Source organism: Anopheles cruzii, chromosome 3 (genome assembly GCF_943734635.1).
Source record: "Anopheles cruzii chromosome 3, idAnoCruzAS_RS32_06, whole genome shotgun sequence".
NCBI lineage: Eukaryota > Metazoa > Arthropoda > Insecta > Diptera > Culicidae > Anopheles > Anopheles cruzii.
In genome coordinates, this window is record NC_069145.1 from 744,409 (window position 1) to 770,171 (window position 25,763).

General features: G+C 51.1%; 2 protein-coding genes across 2 annotated transcripts in view; both read left to right on the forward strand.

Moving 5' to 3' along the window:
• The window catches only part of LOC128274473 (protein sidekick-1-like), a 36,554-nt gene extending 11,845 nt beyond the window's left edge, over positions 1–24,709 (forward strand). Inside the window, exons 2-5 of the mRNA XM_053012688.1 lie at positions 4,030–4,181; positions 4,292–4,502; positions 13,413–13,670; positions 24,456–24,709. Coding sequence (XP_052868648.1) covers positions 4,030–4,181; positions 4,292–4,502; positions 13,413–13,670; positions 24,456–24,709 — 875 coding nt within the window. The remainder of the gene's footprint in view (positions 1–4,029; positions 4,182–4,291; positions 4,503–13,412; positions 13,671–24,455) is intronic.
• On the forward strand, positions 19,156–19,646 carry LOC128274303 (ATP synthase subunit delta, mitochondrial-like). The gene has a single exon (XM_053012449.1). It carries the CDS (start codon positions 19,156–19,158, stop codon positions 19,633–19,635), a length of 480 nt encoding a protein of 159 aa, XP_052868409.1. The 3' UTR covers positions 19,636–19,646.
• Positions 24,710–25,763: the final 1,054 nt, after the last annotated feature.

Consider the following 25,763-nt stretch of genomic DNA (forward strand, 5'->3'; position numbering starts at 1 on the left):
TATGAGCAATCTGGTTTCATCTAACATCGCATCGCACTTTCCCGGTTCACGGCCCACAAAATCTCATCAATCAAAGCATGCCGTCCGTACATGGTGTTTCCGACCGGTTCGTCGCTGGTACGACACTCGAACCGGTATCTGATCGTGACGTTTTTTCGCGCTGTGCCTACAATCAAACAATTAGCTTTTCTTTCGTGCGCCAAATTACGCGTTAGACCGAAATGCCTCATCACTCTGGCCCATCCATCATAAGTGGGTGTGTGTGTGCGTGCTGCGAGCAATTATCCGGTTCGGGAGATCGGTTGAAAAATTGTCCTGCGAACCGGTTCGGGGAACGATTTGCCGGCGAAAGAAAGAATCACGCCGCGGTCGGCTGCGGCTGCGGGATGCGCAAGTGTGAACATATGATGGCTTATCACCGAAACAGTATCTCGTTGCTGGAATCCTCTCAATCACGGTGCCGCATCAAGTGCTTACCGCTACCTCCCGGAGATGCCCACAACGACAATGATATTGCACCCTTACCACATTCACGGTTAGAACCTTCCTTCGTCATCCATTCGTCGTTTTGTTTTCATCATCATCATCATCATTCATAACAAAATAACGATGAACAAGGGGCCTGGAATGCGAGTTACAAACGAGCATTCGCGGAGTCGGAGTCCTCCGTTGTCCCGAGCGCGCCATGTGTTACAACATTGACACAACATCCCGGACCCGAACTTCTTCGTCATAGACTCACTCGCGGCCCCTCAGCCGCCCGGGGCTGTAAACTTTTCGGAAGAACTTTTCTCCGCTCCTGCGCGTCGCCGAGACGCGCCGTATTATTTCCTATATTAAGGCTCTTCTCTGTCGCTGTCGGGGGTTTATGGAAGGATCATCATCGTGTAGACCGTGGCCCTGGCCCGGCATTTTCCTTCCTGCCGGGAAATCATTTTGAAAGGAGACAAGGAGACGGCCGCCGGGACCCCTAACGAGACCCTCAACTCTTTCCGGTGGCTGGATAATGGGCGGTACACGTATGCAGTCGGCCCCCCGTTTGCATACAGCCCACCCGGGCCACCCGGCGTCCCCCAAAAAGGAGGCCGGTAAATTTCATTTCACTACCGTCCTTCAGATCCTTGGCTGCTTGTAGCGACAAGTAAGAGGCTTAAAAAAGCTACGAAAACACCACGCCGTAGAGATCTCGGATCTGCCGAGATCTGGCTTTAGCGTCGACGTCGGCCAAAGGAATCGCTTCGAAGCGCTGCGGTGAATGTAGTTTATTAAATTAATGAAGAATTACTGTCACAACATGCGGCCCGGCGAGGGAGTCGTCTTAAAGGAGACCCGGCCCGGTTTGTTTATGCTTACGGTTGCCAAGAATGCAGCAAACGACTGCCGACGACGACGACGACCGCCGCCTAACGATTCTAACCCAACCATCCGTTCGACGGAGTGTAATGAGATAAGTTCTAGCCGCCATCAGTCAGCAGAGCCCGCCTGCCTGGGGTCCTGGCGGTAGACTCGAGCAATTAGAGACTTCTTTCTCCTAGGGCAACGACATCGGAACACATCGGACGGAGCCCGGGCCCGGTTCGTCGTAGGGGTTTAAATCCGGCGCTCATTAGTCATAGTAATTGACGATGGCGCAAATAGAAAAGGTTGAGAATTAATTTGATTTCCCAACGCAGCGACACACGGTAGGGCCCAGGGACGCCCCGGTGGAATTGGGACGGGTGCGACTAACGATGTCGAAGAAGTCCCGCCGCCAGTCGAAATGCTTGTTTACCTATAATTTGATTCCACCGGCAGACAGAAATCGATTTCTTCGTCACTCGGTTGCTCGGTTGTGTGTATTTTGTCAGCCTCCGTAGTCTTTGTGTAATGAAAGCACAACATCGAGGGAAGTGTCGGGGAGAAATCGCGAGGACAGGAAGCCATTAAACGGGGCGCAAAGTGCGCGACACGTGTGGGACGCCATTTTTAAAGTTCACGCTAAACTGCCGTTTCAAGAGACTTTTAACGGCTTCGCCTCCGGTGCACTCCGGGGGAGTCACGTACCAAAAGTACGTTTTCCGCAAAACGTCTCTACCGATGTCTTCGCGAGCGGCGCAAAGTTTCTACATTTTAATAACCGTTTTTATTTTTTCACTCAATTGCACCACAAACCGTCGCGTCACCGCGCGACGTCAATAAATCAGAGCGTCCTTTAGCGGTCCCGAGGCCCGAGTTTGTGCCATAAATTTTGCAGCGCAAACGAATAAACAACGACGTTAGCGAATGCGGCAAAAGGCCTCCGCGAGCGTTCTGCGTTGACATTTCGGACTCGTTTTGTAAAGTTTGAAAAAATACGTTAGTTACGTACCCCAGCAGGCTTTGATAAGTGGACCGAGTGAACGCAGCCGGTGGTGATGGTGGCTCCCCCTGGCGTAGGCAAATTACACGACGACTAGCGGTTCTGACAAGCCTCGCCGTAGAAACAACCATCAAAAGCCATCACCGGTTGACGTGCGCCTATCGTTTTTATGGTTTTGATTTATTTTCCACTACACTGATCCTGGCCCATGTAATGGCCACAGAGAGAGTGGAAGGGAGTGAGTGAGTGGAGGAAATAGTAGCTCATCGAATCGCGCACTCGCCAACGGACAATTAGCCTTGAAGTGCTTCGGGTCCCGCCGCCATTGCATTGATTGCCGGTGACGGGCGGACAGGCAGAAGGCCGTGTTTTCAGCGCTTCCGCACGGAACCGTTCACTCGTCAATCATATCGCCCCTGGCCTCTCTCGCCCAAAAGGGTTCAACATCGTCGAGGACCTCTAACGGAAAAATAATGCCCCCCGGACCCCGGCCGAGAAAATGGCCGACCCGGCCCAACGAAAACACAATAAATCACCTTTTTAATGCTTTATTATTGAGCCATTAAACCCGGCCGCCGGAAGACGCGGGATCCGAACGTGCATTATGGAGCATTAACTCGGCGTGCCTGCCCGGACCTTCTTCAACTTTCGAGAAGTTCGGGGCCACGGGCGGGTTCGCTAATGCATGGCTTGATCGAAAATCCTTTCACGGCTTCATGTTCGAATGGTTTGCCGTGCTGTGATTTGCTCTTTCACGAACTCGGAACCCATTTAGTATCCGAGCTCCCGCCGACCGACTTGTTCACAATGGGTGCAATTGTGGCCAGGCGCAAGCACGTGTAATTTCTCAAACACGCCTCAACACCTTGCTGACAGCAGCCCGGGAGCGGAGGTCGTTTGCGGTGCCACCCCAAAACCGGACGCAATCAGACGGATCGTCGGTTCTAACCACCATAACCATCTCGGTTGAATTGTCCCATTTCCGGCCAGCCATCGGGCCAGTTGTCACTGTTAACTCCCCGTGTGATTGCGGCCCGCATCGATCGCATCGGATCCATAAATTTCCGTTTCTCCGTTTCACATCAATCAGTGGCGCGGCTGAATTTTTCCCACCGGCTACTTTGATGCAATATGGAACTGGCTGTGGCACGGGCACGGGCGGAGTCTGCAGCATGTGCAATCAAAGTTCACTATGGCGCATAAGTGAGGCAAATTTGCAGTGCGCCGCAGCGTTCCGTTCAGTTCGTTATCGACCGGATTTTGGGCAGCCACGGGGAAACGCAACGCAATTTTGATTTGAAACCGGTCGGTGCAGCTGTTTGAGAAATGCGATCACGTTCCTCGGTCCGCAGTCTGAAGTGCGCATTAGTGCACTGGGTTCGAGAGGAATGTTGAAAGGGAAAGTGTGAGATTTCCGGAAGCGGATTGGTGAGCGTTTCCGGAGGGGGTTTCAGTGAACCGAACACTCACTCATACACTATCGTAATGCCTAGGCAGTATTTTAATTAAATACTGGAAGTTGCACCAAGCACCGTCCTGGGAGTGGAACTGCAAAAAGGTCATCCATTCTCTTCGTAAAACTCTCGGAAGGATATTACCTAATTATCTCGCCCTAAATGCCATGCATAGCCATGTGTGTGTGTGCGCCCCGTGTACTCATGTGTCCCCCCATTGCCGACGGTCCATTTCAGTGCTTAACATCATCAGCGGCGAAGTGCAATCCTACTGGGAGCAGCCCTTTTCGCAGCCTTACTTCGACAATAGCACCAAGCGGGAGGTGACCGCCACCGTCGGTCAGTCCGCATTGCTGCACTGCAGAGTCCGGAATTTGGGCGACAGGGCGGTAAGTACGACGAGGGCACGGGGCGAGTGTGTTACACACACACTCACGCCCACTTCCGGTGTCCGTGACACAGCCTAACCTAACCGGTCGCTCCGGCCGCTTGTCCGCAGGTGTCCTGGATACGGAAACGTGACTTACATATCCTAACGGTGGGCATTCTCACCTACACGAACGACCAGCGCTTCCAGTCGCTGCACACCGAGGGCAGCGACGAGTGGACGTTACGCATCACGTCGCCCCAGCCGCGCGACTCCGGCACCTACGAGTGTCAGGTATCGACCGAGCCGAAAATCTCCCAAGCCTTCCGTCTCAACGTGGTCGGTAAGTACATTACGCCACCCGTCGCAGCGGGCGGTCGGCCAGCTCATGCTCACTGTTTAAGTGACCCCTGGACTGGCCGGACCGGACACCGGTGGTCCGGAGCTTTTTCTTGCAATCCTACGCAGCGGCGGAAGGACACCAGGACAACGGTTTAATTATGTGTCAGCTTTCACTTCATCAACCCGGCTCCCCGACTGCCGTTCTGCAGCATCCATTATTGGCCGCTGTTGTCCGGCTTCGTCCGGCACACAGCGGGAGGTCCCAGGATGAGATTTCTACCATCATGGCATGCTGGATAGCTTGTCCACACACACTCACGTTATTGCCCGCATTTGGAGCGTTCCAGCAACCCTGGTTGCCTGGGAAACCGAAGCACAGTTTGTCGCTCGGCCCAACTGGAACGATAATTTAAACAAAACTCACCAGCAGGCGGCGAAGTTGGCGAAAACTCCAGTTATGCCCGAAGCATCCCTCTCTGGTTAGAAGACACCGAATGTGGGACTGACCTAAAAAAGCCTGACCGACGCTCTGATATTATTGCGAAACTACGAGTGATTGTTGGACACCGTGAAGTCGGGAATGACACGACAATGGGATAATTTAATTAAGACAACTTTAGTGGGACTAACCCAGTTGGCGATGTTTGTCTTCCACTGCTGCTATGTACACAGACGCGTCCAGCGGTGGTCAAACATGCCGGGGTCTTGCTTTCAGGATTGATGCTGGATTGTTACAAACTCACGAGCTCAAGTTTACCCCCAAAATACTTCCCATACATCCATCCGCCCGTCAGCAATCTGTTCGGCGGCAGACACTGTGTTTGCTTCGTGCAATTTCATGAAATGTTTCCTGTTTCAAATCCCACAGCTAATCCCGCTTGCTATGTGAGTGGCTGCCAGGCAACGAACGCAGAGGACATCAATTCCCTAATTATTACAAGGAAATGAAAGCTTACAGAGTGCTGTGGGAATGAAAGTATCCGGGGCTTCAACACGCCCTCCGGGCAGAATAGAGTTCCTCTGAATTCTTCATGTGATACATCTTTATTTCATGGCGAGAGTCATCAACGTGCAGGGTCGTTTGCATAAGCACCGATTCTAGCCACAGAATTACTGATGAATGCTGAAAGCTTCGATCTTGCATAACCTACATCGGCCACCGGCTGCCACCGGGAATTGAAGCAACAGCGGCGTGCGACTTCGGATTCGGACAAAACCTATGCCGGACGACTCGGTCCCCGGTCTCGGTGTTTCTGCGTCGGTAAATCGGTATGAATACAAATCTTTCGGCCGGGATATTTAGGGCCCCGTTATCGCCATCAGCCGGTGTTGATCCGAACCTTTGATTTCCGTGTGCGCGGGATGCTTCAATCCGCATTGATATTCATGTGGCTCCAGAAGAAAAAAGAAAGGTGGTCCAAAATAGTCCAAAGCAGCTCATGAATACGGCTCTGCGGCGCACCAAATAATCCATCAGCAGTGGCCACCCCGAAACAGATTGCTAAATTCAGAGGCCGCAGCAGAGTGCTGCCAAATTTGTTTGTCACGACCCAGGGCCCATTATGACGAGCATAGAGGCATCCGTTTTGGGGTCGTAATCTGTAGCGTGGATCCCAAATCGGATGGGGCCGGTTCCGCACTGCCAAACCTTCGTTACCGAAGGACTACCGCGCGCCCGGCGTGGAAATCAGCGCATAGCTGTAGGTGAAATTAAATTGGATCAAATGTAATGGAATGTGTCTGTCTCCCGATAAATCGATCCTTTTGAAGTGTGCAGCAGTCGCAAAGGACCGACCGTCCCCGAGTGACGAACAGTAAGACAAGTCCGATCAAGAATTATCCCAAAACCCTCGGCGATGGGCTTTTGTCGTCAGCAAAAAGCGGCCTTTCCCTTTTTCGATTTGCAGCGGCCTGCGGTTTCGAAAGGACGCAAAAATGTTCGCTTTTTGACAAACCCGAAACCCGTCGTGGCTGTGTCGCTGGTCCATCCGTCCGACCCAATTTGAATTCAATCAGGCGCATTCGGCCGGAAGCGGTGCTCAAAATGCGGATGCCTTGCCGTAGCCCTTGTGTCCTTGTGTCATAAACCGATGAGTCGCACGTGGATCCGAAGCTAAATCCGACCCGGGGGAATGGCGCACCAAGAGAAAGGTCATCTTGTGCCACTCGAAATCAGCGCGCTACGGAACCCAATCATGGAAACCCCTTCCGGTTTATTCTGCTTCTTTTCTTTCTTCCAGGAACCAGGGACCCATTGTTGGCTCAATCAATCGAAAAAGGCGTTCAGTGCGAGAGTAAATTGGTGGCGCAACTGATACTCGGTGCTCGTTGGATGACTTGTTGCTAACACTTTGGCGCCGTGATTGAGACGTTCCCTTAGACGGGGAGGTGGCAGAAGCCTTAATTTATAACGGAAACATTTTTTAGCCGCTCCAATCGGATCGGGAACATGCGGCGAATGCGAAACAAACCCGGCGGAGTGGTTCCGCCAACGGATTTGCCTATTAGTTGCAGTCACACTGTCATCGTCAGCGTGAGTTCCGCCGCGGCCTGTGTGTCCACCGCAGTGGTAACGAGTGCGGTATTGATTTAATAATTTGTCCGCAATCACCGCCAGTTGCATGCAGTTAATTATCCTTTCCGAATGCACACGGCACGGTGCACGAAACAAACGACCGCCGCACCCGGATGAACCCGGTGCCGGTGGTGTTGTTGGCTAACCCGGGCAAACTCTCGGGTCCTTTCTGATTGAGCACCGCGTCCGTGTTTAAGTGAAAGTAAACACATTTAACAACCATCAACGTGTATCGACACAACCTCTTTCGACCCAACATTATGCTCCGACTCCGACACTCAGATCGACACTTCTCCGACTCCGGCGCTTCGCACATCGTTAAGCCACAAAACATAATTAAAACTATTAGCTCATTGCCGCCGAGTTTTACATCATCACCCGGTGGACGGGAACAAACGGTGCGGAAACAAAAATGGCGCCTGCATTTCACCGTAATAAATCCTGACAGTAATAAAGTTGCCGCCGTATGGCCGCCACGCAAAGTTTGCTGTTGGTGCTACGTGTAGCTGTGGTTGAAAGGTAATTCCCTCAACCCGGCATTAACTTTGCATCAACCGGGCGAGTGTGCAATGGGAATGCACTCGTTCGCGTGGCGTAATGCTTTCCGCACCATTTACTGGCTAACATTGCCCCAAGCGGAGGTCAACATTCCGGCGTCGAGTTTATTCGAGTTTCACTGTAACAGTTGTGGCCGTAACAAACTGGGGCGAGTTGCTTTTTGTGGCCGCCCGGGTTTATGCAATACACATTTGCACATATATGATGATGTCAAATTTGGTGAGCAAATACACCGCCACGGCCGGAACCCGAAGCACTGGTCCTGGGACCATTTTTACGGATTCCTTCGCATCTTCGACTTGCGGCGCACGTAACCGTCATAAATATAAACAAGTAATGAAAGTAATCCCCAAGAGTGATGCGCCCTGAGTACGGTCCGAGGACGATCCGAGGACGAGGCCACCCCGGCATCGACGACATGGTATCACTTTCATCGACCCCACCGGCCCCGGGTTTGTCTGTTTCATAAAACCGATTACCTCGGCTCGGCTTGAACTTTCTTGACCGGACCCCGGAAGTTGACACACGGTGCGACGGTGTACAGCCGGGGGCCTATCTTTGAAGGACCGAAGGCTAGGCCCAAATCACGGTCAAACGAAGGCGGCCTCTTCTCGAAAGGACACGCGTTACGGTGTCCCACACGCGTCGGATACGCACACTGGGCCGGTTATCTCGACGACCGTATGACCGCAGGCAACCTCCGGTTGCCCGGTGTGTGTGTGGTAGGCAATGTTTGTTCCGGGCCAATCCGGGCCGTGGTGCAAATCAGATACCGGGGTGTTGTAACAAGGAAAAGTAATTAGTACGAGACACTCCACCGGAACCCTTTTAACCCTTGGGCTGGCTCGTGTCGAGACGGTGTCGTGTAGTCGGGCCACAAGGACTTATCTATCAGAACGGCCCTGCGGGTCCGGGGACCAAGCGAATCCGAATTCCATTACAGGAAAAAAAGTTCTGCCGCCGCAGGATGCGTTTGTTGAGCCGACCTGGCCGACACGTTGCGATGATTTTATTCTTCTTTCCAGCGGGTCACGCAAACGGATGTAGCCGTGTCACCGTCTGACACGGACATTAGTCAATTCAGTCCGGCCAGCACCGACCAAAGTACCATGAGGGCGCGGGGGTCAGCTGTTGGGATTTTTTCCCCTCTAGTTCATGTCCAAAAGTGGTTATTTGTTCCCCAAGGGGAAGCAATCACTCTAGAGCGATTAGCGGCCACTCTGGTTGCAATGTTTGAGAAAGGTTTATTTGATCCTTTTTGATCCCCCCGGAAGCTTATTGTGGCCCGGTTCGGAGAAGTGTGCGACCGCAAAAGCCAGGTCCATGGCCGCTAATGCTGTTTATATTTAGCATCATGACCCCAGAGCCCCAGCATCAGAGTCTCGTCCACCTGAGCCACTGCGCAGGAGCTAAAAAGTACCACGACACGAAACTACGATCGGTACAAATATTAATAAATCACGGACAGCTTAAACTTCGTGTCCGTCGGCGGGACGGGACAAGGCTCTCGGTCTTGTCGGTCGGAGGAGGCAAATGATAACTTCGCGTCTGCTGCAGGCTGTCAAATCCTCGTGGTACCGAGTGCCGGGCTCATAAAACATTTACTTCTCGAAACTCGGCCAAACTCTTGAATGAGAATTGTCGCTTTCGAGCGAATAAACGAACCAATCAAAAAGTTGTGCTTTCCTCACGTGCACCGGGAACCAACCTGAACCGTGAACCGGCAGCATTTAAGGTCCTTAAAAAGTTTATGAATCGAACCGAATTCGTGACAAACCACGGCAAACATCAAATAACTCATTCGACGTTCGGCTGAGCGCAGATCTCTTCTAACTTCTAATTGCTATAATAGGGGCCCCTAACCGCTGTTGACTCGCAACCGCACCAATTGGTGTCCACAACAGCAATACCTCACTGCGTTCGATCAATAGCATCGGCTTCCAACCGGTGGCCACAGCCCCGTCGAACCCCCCCGGGGCCGAAAACATTAACATCCGGCCCCGGTGTGGTGCATCTGTAACAGAAACAGTCAAACCACGAGTGTCGGTGAAATGCCGAAAAGCCAATCAAAAATATTGGGGCCGTCGGCCGTTCGACAGACTCTGATTTTCGGATGGCCATCCGACCCGACGAACGTTTTTGTGCGGTTTGCGGTGCGGTGACGGACAGTGACTGCATTTGTCAAACGCGAGCACCTCACAAACAACCGCAGCAGCCCTTCAGCGACCTAGGGCGGCAACAGGAGAACTTGTCGAGCGGATGCAACACACCGCCCACAGTCCGGCAACAAAAAGGTTGATTCCGATTCCTGTTGCTGTGGTCAACCCGGCGCCCTGCCTGGTGTTTCATTACGGGCCAATTTCCAGCATAGCCTTTTCAGCATCAAGCAAACCGGAACTCACAAAATGGTTTATGAGGAAGAGGCTGGACGATGAAAGGTACGCTTAAAGAGCAGAGCTAGACGGTTTCGGGCTTTTCAGAAAGAAGTTCTCAACATCTTCTTAAAAATATTGCCTCAAAAATCGCATCCCAATTGAAAACCAAGTAAAGAACAGAAATGTACCTCAATGTACCCAGAGAAGATGAACTAATCGAAACAACGACCGAAGCAAGAATTGGGTTATTTACTCAGGTGCACCTTAAACCCGGAATTGGTACCAATTCATACAAAGATAAGAAGTTCCCCGCATGGCTACAGCTGGAATGGAATTATGTGGTTTGATTGAGCTGCGGAGTCTACTATAAATAAGAAACCAAAAAATGGCTGAGAAGAACATCGAAGTGTAAAGATATTTTTATTTCGAGGTTCCGCAGTCCGCTGGCTCCAGGTGGAATTTTACAACTTAAGGCATAACGTCAAAATCGTCATTCGATGTCTACTTTGATTGCGTTCAGTTTTGTAAACTGTCATTTACGATTTCCTTTCATTTTTCCACTCTATGTCATTTGGAGTTACTGCAAAAGGAAAGAAATCCAAGCAACCCTTTGTCGGTTAAGGATCAGTGGATCAGCTTTTTCGACAAACTTTAGTAAATACATCAGGAGCAGTGGCGCAGCAACCTTCATCAAAATGCGTACCAATTTACTTGCCATTTGTGTTGACTTCTTATTTTGTGAATAAAGATTACCTTACGGTTCGGATCACGCAAATGGCGGGCAAAGGTCAAGAGTCCCACGGAGGACGGACAGAGCCTGGCCGTAGTTTGTGCCGAGATAATCGCTCCTTGTCCCGCGCTCCATTAAGGAAATAATAGCGTCCATACAGGTACGCTTTTTATCTTCCGGACGCACGCTAACCCGCACGGCGGCTTGGCATATGAGCCACATAAACCGTTGATGAACCCTTAAAGGCGAATCAAAAAGGGCCTACTTCGTCATAGTCGCTCGCTTTATATCACCACACACATCCGTCCATCAGTTTACGAGCTCTTCGTCGAAATGACGCGACAACGAACCGTAATCAACTGTGTAACGCCTCGGACCTTCGCTCTCGCACTTCGTTAGCCGTCGCCTGTAACGCCCGCGGCAAACAAGAAGCTTTAATTTATCGGCAGAAATTTAATTTTTCACAGCCCATCGGGAATAAATCGAATTTGTCCGTCCCAGTTCTGATGCAGTTAGAGTGTGATTCAATTAGGCGTCGCCAGCGCCGTGTCTGGGTCCAGGATACACCGCGACACGTGCGACCGGATTTAAAGTTTGACCGTCACCTCGAGCGCTTATCGGCGCCGCAACCATTAAGCATCGTTTTTTCGATAACCCACCAGCATTCCCGGGGTGGTAGGCTTCCCGGCGGATATCTGAAGGACGCTTTCGACCAGGCACGTGCATGATTGCTCTTTTGCTTTGTGTCTACAACCATCCAACGCTCGGGTTACGTACGTTAGAATGTTTACTTTCCGGTTTTCACCGCATGCAAGTTGCACCGGGATCAGGAGCTCCAGCGAACCGGAATGAGGCGGAAGTTTATCTGTTTGTACGTGCACTGCTCAGTTCGTGATTTTTTTTGCTCATCCCGGGGCAATGTTCCGGTTGCTGCTGCTGCTGTCGTGGTCCGGTGCTCCATTGTGGGATGCAGAAAAATCGTTCCGTTCCCCATTGTCGGTCCCCGGGTTTCCGGGCCACTACCGGGCGCCGAGTGGTCAAAGTTCAAACACTCGAGCGGCAGGCAATCCGGGCAAGTTTTCATGTTTACATTTATCGACTGAAGGAGAGTGCTCCTCGCCGAGCGAGAGAGAGTATCGACCCGTGGCGTGGCGATAGGGGAGCTCCATAATCCCTTGGCCACGGAGCTCGGTGGCGAAATCTATCGCTTGGGTGGGGGGAAGAAAGTTTTCCGCCCTTAAAGCCGGGATCGGGAAGAACCGACCGGGAAAAAGGGGATGCCGTTAAACCCGGGGCCAGTAATGATTGTGCGCGCGCGGAGGGAATGGCGACGTGACACGACTACTCTTCGATCCAAAGTGCCTCCATCGCCGAGTGCGGAGCTATGGTAATCATCGACGTTTCTGGTCGACCGACGGAGACGGAAAGAAAACTCGGTCTCGGCACAGTGGGATCGTCGGTGTCCTAAGTAGCCGCTTTAAAGACGGACATTATTTAACGGTCAAATGGTTGTTTAGAGAAAGCTTTCGCAATCCCTGAGGTCATTCTTCTCTCCTTCGACGGTAGAGTTATTTACCGAAACTTTCACTTATTTACTGAACTTAAATCGAAGGACGATCCGTCGCTCAGTGTCCCCGACTCCAAAGCACAGGCGGCCGATCACTTTATCGAACACACCTCAAAGATTACACCTTGAGGGGAGCAAAGATTGCCACCTGCCAAGTGGCCAAGTCCGGGCCGAACTTTCGGATCGATTTTTATGCCCGCTGGGGTGTTGTGTGAAAATCCGCTCAGCAACTTCCGGCCACACCGGAGTAAACACGGCACCAAGTGTTGCGGCCAAGGCAGGGGCAGTTGATGTAAAATTGATGAGACGACGCGTGTACTACATGGCCAGCGGCCAATTATAATGCTTATCTAACGCGCAATTTGGGCCCCAAGGGTGGGTCCATGTAATCAGAGCGTCGATACAATGGCCACGCCGGACCGCAGCTCATCGTTTTCCAATCATAAAACAGCATCGTCACAATTGCTTCGTTATGATCCTGCATAACGGGGCACCTGAAGTGGCACCTTCAAGCGTACTTCTGGTACTTGGCCGCCGCTCCCCGAAAAGCAATAACCGGTGGTCCCGGTTGTTTGTTTGTTCCCCGACTCCCCGAGAGTTCCGGGCTGGTCCGAACATTGTATGAATTGAATTAAACTTTTTCCACGGCGAATCCCCAACCCGGAACATTGTGTGGCCAGTGCGGAAAAAATGGGAACTTTCCCGATGAAAAACGAGCTCTCCGGGCCCCGGGTCCTTGACCGGGAGTGAGACAATGTGTGAGAAGCAACAATGCGCTAACCGCGTCCGCAATCCGAAATGCCCGAAAGGGAGGGCGGAAAGTCCGCGCGCTCTCGGAATTAGGATTCTGTCCGAATATGAAAAATGATCCAGCGAAATCTGACATGCTCCTGCCATGTCCGCCGCGTGCAAAAGTCGCACCCAGCCAGCCCGGCCGTGTGTGTGGCCGGAACCGGAACCCGAACCGTGGGTCTGGTGCGCGCGAAAGACCATTTTTATCTTTCCATTTCCGCCTGAACCTGGTTCCGTCCACATCAATTTATCACTCGTTCTAACACATATTCTCTCTCATTCAACCTCGCCTTTCCTTCTTTTTCCATTTCCAGTCTCGAAGGCGAAAATCCTCGGCAACTCGGAGCTATTTATCAAAAGCGGAAGCGATATCAATCTAACATGTGTTGCGCTGCAGTCCCCGGCGCCCCCCTCGTTCATCTACTGGTACAAGGGCGGCCGGGTCGTTAATTACTCGCAGCGCGGCGGCATCAGCGTCCTGACGGAGCGACAAACCAAAACCAGTAAATTAGTGATTGCCCGCGCCATGCCCGCCGACTCCGGCAACTACACCTGCTCGCCGAGCAGCTCAGGTGAGTTCCCATTTTCTCGTCCTCCCCTTCGTTTCTGTTTTTTGTAGGCACCAAGGCGCATCGGCGCAGGATCATTCGATTCCGGCCAGACGGACGGCGGAACTGATGAATGATAAATGAGGCCACTCCTCGCTACTGTGGTTCGCTCTCTTTTCTCATTTCCGGCCCACCAGGGATCCGGGCAACTACGCTGCGCTGCATGCCAATCGCGGTTTCGTCCTTTCGGGATGCATTTTCAAACCCATTTTCGGCCGCGACTGGAGAATACAGCATTGAAAGCAAACAAATAGTGCTCCAAACATGCAGAAAATACCCGAAATTTTCGTGATGGAACGAACAAAGTCCCCGAACCTATTAGTCGCACCGTGGCCGATATCGGTCCCCGATCGGCCGATGATAATTGGATTCTTCTGGAAGCCGGCGGCTTGTTAAGGCCTTCGAGTTTCGTCACGCAAGTCACGCATTTCTACGATTGCGGAATTGATTAAGCCGCCGCGGCCGCGCGGTGGTTAGTGGTCTATCAGATCCCCTGAAAATCTAATTGGTGACTCGTGTGCGATACCTTGGCCCCGAAATTGCGAGTCCTTGAAGAGCGCCCAAATTGAACCACAAACTTAGAGCAAAATTTGGAAGATCCCCGCTTTGAATCCAGCGACAGTACACCCGGTTCCCCTCGCACAGTAGGGAATTTGTATGGGAAAGGCGGACATATTTGTTTTTAGGAAGAATCTAATGATTTTTTTCAACGTTTTTGTTTTCTTTACAAGTGTTTTGATTAAATTTAACTTTTTATGTGTAATACAGGCGTTCAAGTGTAAAAAATAAGCTTTTTACGTTATTTTAAGGTTTTTAAACGCCTGAGCTATGCAATCTGCATTACACCAAAATGTTTTAATGCACAATCTAAACGCCTGGGTTATGCAATCTGTATTGCACCAAAATGTTTCCTCTGCAAATACGTAAATCTTCTGGAACAAGAAACCAGGCGCCTCCTTTTACATCAGGAATTGTTTTCTTGAAAGCTAAAAAAATAATGCTAAAAATGTGGATTTGTCATAGACAACTTATCTATTTTATGCTAATATAACTAAAACACTCAGTTTCTTTGTTGACTGAAGTTGACTTATGACCGCCTTTTCCCCACAGTGCCTCGGTCCGGTACGTTCCATTCCGCTCTTCAAAGAATCTCCGGCCACGGCCTAGAAAAGCCCGTAGGTTCGTGGCAGAAAATTAGTTTTAAAATTCGGCCACCGCACACGGGACACCGCACAAGCCACGAGGTGGGCCGGAGGAAGATAATTGGAGGGCAATGTGTAAAGTTAATTAGCATGTTCGACGAAACTAAACAGGGACCCAATTTCGGGCCGGACCCGGCTGCGTTCCGACGAAACGAACCGACCAGTCTGCCGGTGGCAGTGCTGTCCAGAGCTCAGCCAAGCGAGCCGATTTCAGCCGTCCTCCAATCACTGCCACAAAGGCGAAACAACCGGTTTTACGATTGGCAAAGTTTTATTTCCCGGCTCAAAGCCCGAAGGACCCTACTCCACGATGGAACTCGTTGCAAAACATCCCCCATCGCCGCCGCCACACATCGTGTCGGAAAAGTTTGCTCACGTAGCTGCTCCTTTTAATCACTTTCCAAAAATTGCTCATCTGCCCTCAATCGAAGGATGCCCGGTACCGGAGCCGCGCGTTGCCCTGGTGACCCAGTGTGACTTTCGGCAAAGAGCAAATTGGCGTGAAAAAACCGGAGCCCAAACTTGGACCGGTGCTCGATCTCAAGGTTGAAATGGGGCCACCGGCACCGGCCTTTCGGCCAGTAAATCGCCGCTTGTGTCACGGAACTTAAAGACCCAGTTTAAGGTTTTCGAGGTACAATCGCTGGAGTGGGTTATAAATAAGGCGAAACACGCATAAAACGCAAGTACAATTGTTTCATAAAACAAACCTATTTGGGGCCAGTTTGTTGCTACGCCACCGGCCGTAACTAGTTGCGCAAGAACCACGCAGACCCGGACCAGACCGGGAAGCCCTCACCTTTTGATGGTAGCTAATAAAAGAGCAACACATCGATTGAATGGTAAAATATGCTTAATCTAATTTGTGTTATCATTGCAGTGGCCGTACCCGGGTGGCTCGAAGAGAATACAAAAAAGCCTCAAGATTAGAGGCGCGCCCGGTGCCCGTTGACGTGTCGACGGCCTGTGCCGAGGAGTGTAATAAAACTTTATAGACCGAAGCGAAAGCGGCCCTTAAATTCATCGACGTTTGGCCCCGGGGAGGCTTTCTCCGTTCAGCACCATTTTCCTGACTTCATTGCGCGTACGCTGTACGTTTTGTTTCTTTTCTCACGTCAATAATGGAGCTTGGTCACGAACCGGTGGTTCAAAAGGCCCCAAATATCCTCCGGAACACGCGATCGAAATCCTTGAAACAATTGGACCCATCAGAGCCGGTTCGCCGCCGGAACACAGAGCAACGGACGGTGACACTTCATCGACGATCTGCTAATTGACCGAATGCGCAAGAAATTCGACACTTCAGCGCTAGAAGCTGTTAATGGATATTTTATTCCAATTTACCCAAAAGTCCCGCCATCAACGCGCACAATTAATGTGCCACACCGATTTCTGTCACGACCGAGGCGCGTTTGAAATTAAAAGTTGTGAAAGGTGGCCCCTCGACGGACCAGGAATTTCCCTCCTGGGGCCGCGCAGGTATTTTTAGAGGCAATTCATTAATTCATCAGCGTCAGCAGCGCCCGTCGTTGGGCGACAATTTTGGCACCAAATCAAATTTTTGAACCGTCTCAGTAGCCCGCCGTTAGCACAAGTAGGCTGCGCAAGCGAAGTAGAGCCCTTGAATACGCAAAACATCAACCGATTCCTTGAGAGGGCCGCCCCGAAAGTGGATGGCATTTTTAGTAACGTTCCGAGGAGCCGCCGCGCGCAAAATGGAAAGCAATTAATTTCCCACTTATCAACGAGGTCCCATCAGCAGGTCCCAAGCCGGTTCGATCCATCGTCGTCGTCCTCGTCGTGATTTGCTGTGGCCGTTGCCCCGTTTCGATTCGCGGAAAGCCGCCGCCGTCACGGTCCCGGAAGAGAATCCGGTAAACTGCTTTCAGGACGGTTCCGGCGACGAAGCACGTCCTGCGTGGGGCAATAAATTGTACAATAGCTCTGAAAGGAACTCATTTTCAGCACGATTAGTACGATACGGACCGCCATTTCCGGTGCCGGGCCAGCTCGAGAGTCCGAGTATCATTGGCCGAAGATGGCGCGAACCAAAGGGCGACCGCTTTGAAGCGCAGCGTCTGCATAGTTTAGCACGGGGGAGGCTCATGGCCGCCGTCGCTGGCCAGATACTATCGGGTCCCATCGGCTAACGGGGCCACCTAATTTGGAATTCATACAATTAAACAAAATTAATCCTACCGAAAACCGGGGGTAAGGACGAAGCGCCCTTCGTAATTTAATTTTCAAACGCCACCCCTAAATGTAACTGCAACCGGTGAACCCAAGGGCCCCATGTTAATTGGTCACTCGATTTTCGATGGCGCCGTTTCGAGCCAATCGGCTTATCGCGGAACGGTGCCTCGTATGCGATTAGGAACGAATTAATTCCGATGCTAACCAACCAACTAATACCCGAAAGGCCGCGAACGCCAACCGAGCAGGGTCACCGGTGCAAAAGATGCACCAATAAAAGCGCTCGGGTGCAGCCCCCGAGGATAAATTATACTCACTCGAACGCCGCGTGCACCGGGCCCGAAAACCTGGCCCCGACAGGAACATCCATTTTACGCTACATAAATTTAGCGACCGTAGCCAATCTCGGCCGCTTCCAGAGCCGCCCGTACTCTGTGTGACGTGATTGGAACCAATGGGACGTCTAAAATATGCATAAAACATAGGAACAATAAAACGGCCTGGCAGGCCCGGGTGGGGTCCAGGGGAGGCTGGCTGGCAAGTGTGATTTCCTCGTTAAAAAATTACGGCATAGCGGCCCTAGGTGCAAGAACCGCCAGGATGCCCGCATAAACTCATTTTTTATTATTCATTCATTAGACCGTGGCGCGCGCCCTCCGCACAGGATGGGCTTCGGCCCGTTCGGCGGTCTTATCAAAGTTGAGTCAACTTTTGCCGACTCCTTTTTGTTGGCCCCGCCAAACTGTAATCTGAAAGTTGCCCTTTGAATACTAAAAATGCCCTCACGGCACGTGTCCCCCCGAGAAAGCAAACGGCCAAAAAACCGGGTTCTTGAACTCGGAGATCGCGCCTCTTCTTTACCGGGCGACATTACCCGAAAATGTGTCGTCCTTTTGGCGCAATCGCATGAATGGACCGCCCGCCCGAGATGGCGACTTGTCGCCGCGTTGATGAATAATGATAACCACACGTCCTAGCTGAAGGAAATTATTTTACGATCTTCAACGACCCGGCCCAGATAGTGTGAAAAATAAGACCTTCCGGACACTCTAAGCACCATCCACAAGCGAGTTGCGTCTTATCGTGCACACACGCGCCACAAGAAATGGGTGCTTAGAAAATAGCTGCCACATTTCACCGAAAGCAACTTGTCGTTTTTAATTAGCCAGCACGGGCGGGGCACGGGATGGCGCAGATCCCGGGGAGCCGGGGAACTGTTGTTAAAAATATATATTTACTCAGGAAATTATTCAAATTAATTTTTGCCACCTGCGCCCCTCTCGCCCGGCAAGTCGCACCAGTTTATAAGTCGCGCGGCGCGGGCCGGATCTCAGCATCTTATCAACCGCGAAAGTCCCGCGTCGCTTTTCTCATCCTTTGCCTGCGGCACCTGTGACACGCGGATAAGAATGTGACGAAAGTTTCTGTTGGAGTTTTCGCTCAGACAATTCGCGGGCCATTTAATGTACGTACCCCGTGTACCGACTTTCCGCACCTAGCAGCGTGCCACGTAGTTTGGTTGTGGCAAGCACATGGGTTGAAAACTATCGAGCCTAATCGCCTCAAACTCGCATTCTAAGTTTTTCTTATAGAACCGCGCTATAGCCAGCACGAATGGTTACTATGAGGCAGGCTACAACTATGGCCTACTGCGGTTATCGAGTAGTAACGCTCACCCTAATTCTTCGCCGTTGTGACAAGGGTGAAAAATGTCCGAAATCAACCTGAAAATGAGTTAATGAAAGCTTTGCGAATTTGGTTGACGATTACTCACCAAAAAGGTCCGCCAATTTGGATGCGCAATTGGATTCTGTGTGTGAAGACTCTGTACCATCATTTACCAGTGTGTAATTTTGTGTAGGTACACTGACATTTGACACTGTGTGCAAAGGTGTGCGTAAGCGATAGAGCAGATGTCATCCGCACATTTGACTGATCTTAGGAGGCTGTATTTTTTCAATTCGAATTGAATGTTGAGTGTATCTGGTTGAACGAAAAAGTCTAGTTGGAACAGATCGGTTGGTTTTATCATTTAGGCACAAGCGCACAGAAACATGATGGCTATGCGAAGCACCCGTTTGGCCCGTTACATGAAGCCGGCCATCCGTATAGTTCAGTCCCGTGGCTATACTGAAGAAATGTCCTTCACTTTAGCGGCAGCCAACAAGGTGTTCTACGACAGTGCCAACATCCGGCAAGTAGATGTGCCTTCTTTCAGTGGAGCGTTCGGCATCCTCCCGAAGCATGTTCCAACGCTTGCTGTGCTGAAGCCGGGCGTTGTCACGGTGTATGAGCGCGATGGTGCGCAGAAGAAGATTTTCGTATCGAGCGGTACCGTCACTGTCAATGAGGACGCTTCCGTGCAAGTATTGGCGGAAGAAGCACACCCAATCGAAGATCTGGATGCGTCCGCTTGCCGAGAACTGCTTACCAACGCTCAGAGTCAACTATCATCTGCCTCAGGAGATAAGGATCGTGCCGAAGCTGCCATTGCCGTCGAGGTAGCTGAGGCTTTGCTGAAGGCTGCGGAATAAACTTTCCAACTCTCCAATAACTGAACTTTAAACAGATTTAATTAATAAAGAAAACGCACATAATTTGAACATAGGTTCGTCACAGAAAGCTGTCGGTGCGATGGTTGCTCCGTTTGCTCACATCATGCTGCGGTTGCCATGGTGAAAATCCACGGTTTGAACAGCTTGACAATTCACCTTTACCTTTAGTTCCAAGCGACTTGTTCCGTCTGGTTAATTTTCGAACCACGCAGTATTCCGCGGCCAACAAAACAGAGTGACAGTGCAATAGTAAACGTGAGCCACCCGCTCCGCTGTCCTGGGCGGCAATTACCAGTGTTGTCCTGGGAAATGGCAACCATTTCAACGGGAAAACGTCAGAAAGCCAATAAGTCAGCCCCGACAGATCAAGCGGCGGGGCCACACGTTCTGGCCGCTGCAGAAATGGAAAGTTTCTATTTCGCTAAATTCAATTTTCGATCCATCTTCCCACACTCTGCCGGGCCGGGAAGGACATTTCTGGTGCCCCGAAAGTTTCTGCCCAGCCGGTCCGGCTCGGGGCACCGACGACGGGAAGTGGCCAAAAGTTTTCGATAAATTCAATTACCATCACAGTGCGGCGCGCGCATCCATCGCTATCGCTATAACGAAGTCGTTCGAAGTTTGCTTTCCATATTTCGACTCGCCAGACGCAGCCACAACCCAACAGAGCACATTAGGAAGCCCTTGAGCGCGGGCGCCGTGCCGGGCCGGGCCGGGGAGAGTTTTGCATTCGAAGCAATAATTAAGTTAGGAGTTACCTGCAACCAAATAACAGGCCAACAGCGGAAGCCCGCAACTTTCGTGTGCTAGTTTTTTGTCCTCCTTCACTCGTCCCCTCTCTTATCATTTCCGTTTTTTTTTGCCGATCCGATCCCGTCTGCGTCTGCTGCCGGCAACCACCAACTTTCGAGCGACTCCTTCAAACTCCGACGATCGACACTTCCATTTGATGGCTCCCAACCGGGCGGCCCCCATTTTTTATATGCTGAAAGCCCTGAAACAACATTTTAATCTCGGAACGCAAAACTTAAATCGTGCACAGCCCAAAATGCGCGCCTCTTTTTTTGTGCGCGGCGTATGTAAATGGTAAATAATTTATGAAAAACTTCTCGGGTGCCTCTCGGCATCACATGGCATCTGGCTTGATTATCGCGCTTGAAACTTTCGCGCACGGAAATTGTGTTTAAAATGTGTTTAATTTGAATCGCGGCACACGCCGCCCGTTGGTAAAAATCTTTTCTGCGGGAACGACGTGCCCGAAACGGGCAACGATTTTTCATAATTTCTCTCGCGACGACGATGACGAAGACGACGACGACGGAAATCATCCATTATGCAAAACGATGATGGATGGCTATCATTTATTACCGGCATCCGAATCATCGATTTGTTCCCATCAACGACCAAGTGTTTCAATGTTTGCCCATCATCGGCATGCGGTGGTTTAAAGCTGGTGGCTTTATCCGAATTTGAGATGTAACTTTGTGGTTTTTTGTTTGTTTTGCCGGTATTTCCGGCGTACCGGTTTTAATTGGATGCCTGAGCTCGACGCAAAATAACTCGCACAAAGCTGTTTCCGTTTTTTGCGGATAAAACCATTTTTCAAACTTCGAAACAATGCATGTGATTTTGTTTCCGTATTTGCTCTGCTCTTCCAACTTTTTTGTAGAAACATTTTTTAATAAATAGTCCTTTTTGAACAACTGATTTAATGGCATTTTTTCGCTACTGTTCTGCTCTTAGTTGTGGTAACTGTTGACGCAAAGCATAGGGCTTATACGATATCAACGGCGAGTTTCAGACTGTGATCCAAAGCACACTTGGATCATGGTCGTTTCAACCGACCTACCAACTCAACTGTCAACAAATAATACTATTTGAGTGTTCGGCCTGACTTAGTAAAATGAAATGAATTTAGAAGAATAAAGAAAGATTTATCGAGTTAAAAGCGAATTTTCGATATTTTTTTGCCACAGTAATATGTTGCATACAGATTCGGAGCTCGTCGGCGCCTACTTGAAGCCAGTGCTCGACTGACAGGAAAACCCAAGAACCATCAAAGATCCCTTTGAAATGAAATTAGCACCAAGATAGAAGACGCCATGTTGTTTTCACACAAAAAATTGCACAAACCCCATTGGTGAAATTTTCAAAGTTGTGCGATTTTAACATCGTTCCGTACGAAAACAATCCACTAACTTTTGCCCAAAAGCCCCCGAGAGAGTGAGCTTCCGGCGCGAGCAAAACAACCCGCCAAAGAATTACATTTCGCTGGAAAACACATATTTTGACGGCAAAGGCGCAGTTCGTTCAAACGTGCACGGCGGACGCGGACGACATCAAAGCACCACCACGACGGCGTCTCATGATGAGCATCATAAATGCGCAAACTACGGGTCCCGGCCCGGCACCAACAACACAGCAACTAATACTCCTCGGCCGCCGACTGGCTGGTACGGAAACTTTCAGCATAACTCTCGTGCAGCAACGAAGCCCCTAGCCCCTAGCGCCACGTGGGTCACCGTCGGGGGACCAATATGCTTTCGGGGCCGCCCCAAAACGGTCCATTTTCGCAAAACAAAAGCGAGAAGGGACCACTAGGAGACCTCCGAATAAAACACTGGGCCACCATTGCTCCATCATTATCCTCCTGCAAAGCCTGAATTATTAGGGAAACGTGGTCGCAACGTGGCGTTGGCACAGAACATTCCTGGGAGAGCAGCCCGCTCGCACGTAAAGCCTCGGCGCACGCCTTGAATCGACCTCCGCCGAGGCCAAATGATCTCGGAAGTTTCGGCATCATCTTTTCATACCCGCCGCCGGCCGGCCGGCCGGGCCGCCTTTTATGCACCGTCCTTCCTCGCTCCGCGTGGATATTCAAATGAGGAAACACTGATTTCAAAGCCCCGAGCAAGGCCAACCAACGAAGACCTAAAGCCTGAAATCCAAGGATGGACAGCCGAGCGTTACGTTCACGCGCGCAGCTGTCCATTTTGGGGCCTCTTTCTTCCCCACAATCTTCCTGCCGGCCGCCTCGACCTCGGCTATTAATGGTTATTTTAGAAAAGGCATGCTGCATATGCTAAGCTGCAGGGCTCGTGTCGGGCGACAACAAACCGCTGCCAGCATCTTGCGGAGGAAAAAACGGACGATGCACGTGTTTCGCGCAAGGACGTGTACCTGTGTCCTCGCCTCGGGCCTTCTGTCCACCTGGCCCCGCCACCGGTTGACCCGGAAAATGGCTCAACGGTGCCTATCAGCTTTCATTATTCATATCACCACTCCGGCCAACGGGGCCACGTACGTACCGGGCGTGTGTGCATCCACCCGGGGCTTTACCTGGGCAACGTGTGGCGCGCATCTTCGCCCGGGCCTCGACACGCCCGAGACACGAGAGCCTGTAAGTACCCGAGGTCACGTTCGGTAGAATGTTTAATTTAAAACTGGAATATAAACGATGAATATTAATTCCTGGCCGGGCCACTCCCTGGCTCCCTAGTTCCTCTGTTTTAGAGATCCGCGCGAAAAACACAGAAAAAGGCGACGGCCGCCGCGTGTGGTAACTCTCATCGCACCGCCATTTGATCTCGACGACGATGGCCCCTTGAGAACTCGCGCAGATGGCATGTGTGTGAGTGCGAAGGGCCCCCCCTGGATCGCTGTGACAATTGCGAAAGGAGCCGCCTGCCAGTCACGTACTGCGTGGAAGGATTGCAAACACACGTCGAGGGCCGGCCCCGGAGGGATCAGGGACTCTCGCGAGCGACAGTCGAGCGGCCCTTCGCGGCCCGGGGAACGGCAACGTGGAATAATTAAGAGTGTGGCTCAAAGCTCGAAAGGGGACTCCAAAGATAAAAGTGGTGCTCCCGAAAGATGCCGCACGCCCGGACGGGATGGTCACTCGACGGAATGTTTGCGTTTGCCGAAGCGTCAATAAAGCCCGCCCGACAAGGAGTGGTGGTCGCGGGTCCCGAAAAAGAAAGGATAACACGACGGCCACACGGCACGGCACGTTCCGCGCTTTAACACACGCCAATAAGCACGGGCCGCCCGGATAATGTGGCCGCCCCGGAATTAGTATGTAAATGAAACGAGAAATAAAAACAAAAGGTGCTCCCGATAAAGGAGCACCAGGTGGCCGAAAGTGGGCAAGTGTAGCATATTTCCGGCCGGCCAGACCGGCCACATGATTAATCTCGCCCCGTTGCGCTATCTTTTCCTATTTAGCGAAACGTTTATCTTGTCCGCGTCCGAAGGGTTTGGCGAAAAATGCAAATGCAACCCCGCAAGTTTTGCGCATCGTTTTGCAATCAGTGCAGCTGCGGCAGCAGGGGAATGGATCGCTTAAGGGATTCCGCTTCGTCCTTGAAAAACGGTCTCTTTTAACATCCATTAACACCCACTTCGCAATTGGATTTACATCCGCTTCTAAGCGACGCAGCGCCGGAACCGGGCCGGATTCGAGTTCGGAACTTATGAATAAAACACTCGTTTCTGGGACACTCCAAGATGGGCCCGACATTATGCGCTGGTCACAACCGCGGTTCAAGCGCTTGTGCCAGTTTCGGGCAGTTTCGGGTCGTTACGACCGATTAGTATGTTAATGGGACACACAATGGGACAACGCCACCAATTGAAACGCCGGCTAACGACTAATTATGATAAATTGGTCCGTGTCGCGGTTAGGAATCAATCGGTTCGATGATTTGTTAACCATTACAGCCCGAGCACCCGGGTGATGATGCTGGCCATTAACGCAACACTCATAACTCTCTCCTTTCTCTCCGTTCTCTCCGCAGATTCCGCCAGCGTCGTGGTGCACGTGATCAATGGCGAGCAGCCAGCCGCAATGCAGCACGGCAATAGCAGCGCTAATAGCGTTTTAATAAATAATCGCAGCTTTGGCCGGTTCCGAGGCTGTTGCACCTGGGCCGGCCTCTGGGCGGCCTTCTCGGTGGGTGGCAGTAAAAATGTAATCTTATCATTAACATCGTCCTGGCTCAGCTGCTGGCTGCTGAAATCGGCGATCGGGCTGCCACCGCCCGGCAGGTGATTTACGGTGTAAGATCGCCCAATCGGGGCCGGCCCCAACCATCCCAACGCCATCGTACTGGAGGAGCTGTAAAATATGGAACCCAAAAATGCGAAATATCATGTGAATAAGGGTAGTTAGTGCAATCCGCAGTGCTAAGCGCTCGCAAAACAGTGTCCGCGATCCTTCTTTTCCTTCGACAGCATCCGACAGTCCGTCGCACACACGCGCCCGATAGGTAATGCAGCATGAATATGTTATGAGGCCGCGATGCACCCGTCCGCCCCATATGATTGGAATTCCCATTTCACTGTCGATGTAAATAATCCATTCCGGCGATCCCCGCACCACAAACACGGGCACGGAACAGATAATGGAAGCGACCTCGGGTGTGTGTCTGACATGCATGATTTAAATTATTCCATCTGTCCCGTCTCCCGTCGATGTCCCCCGGTTCTCGACGCCTCGGAACCATATACCACCGCATACAGTGCATATACCAAAGAAGTCCCCTCTCCTCGCCGATTCTTTTCTAGAAAGTGTAGCGAAATTTGATTTTAAGCTGAATCGAAAAAAAGAGGCGAAAACGAGCAGAACTTTGTGAATACTTCGGGAGGGACAATCCTTTCCCCTATATACTAGGTGTGTGCGTTGAGAAGTGAAATTTTAGAATGACGGCTGTACCTGCCGATTGGGACTTCCCAGTTTTGCGGTTCATTCATCATTACCTCATTTTGACATCAGGTAAATCAGTCCAGGTCGCAAAAAAAATTAATCAGTTATCAAACGACCGTTGAAAGGGTTAGACCATGCCAATCTTTGTGCCTGAAAATGACATTTCGCGGACATTACAATTTTTCTGCTCCTCTTGAAGAAAACTGCTTCGGAATCGCACCAAATGCTTGTCGGGACTTGGTTTTGGAAGATCGCTGTGCTTTGAGTGGTTTAAAAAACTTCAAAATGGCGATTTTGACTTAACAAAAAAAAGCGTCGAAGGACTCCAAAAAACGGACTTTCTGATGGGACAGAAAGGTGTGGTGTTTCACAAGCTCCTAAAATCTGATGCAAACGTTAA

Excerpts from the sequence above, each read along its gene's own strand:
- LOC128274303 (XM_053012449.1), top strand. The coding sequence starts at position 19,156 with ATGATGGCTATGCGAAGCACCCGTTTGGCCCGTTACATGAAGCCGGCC.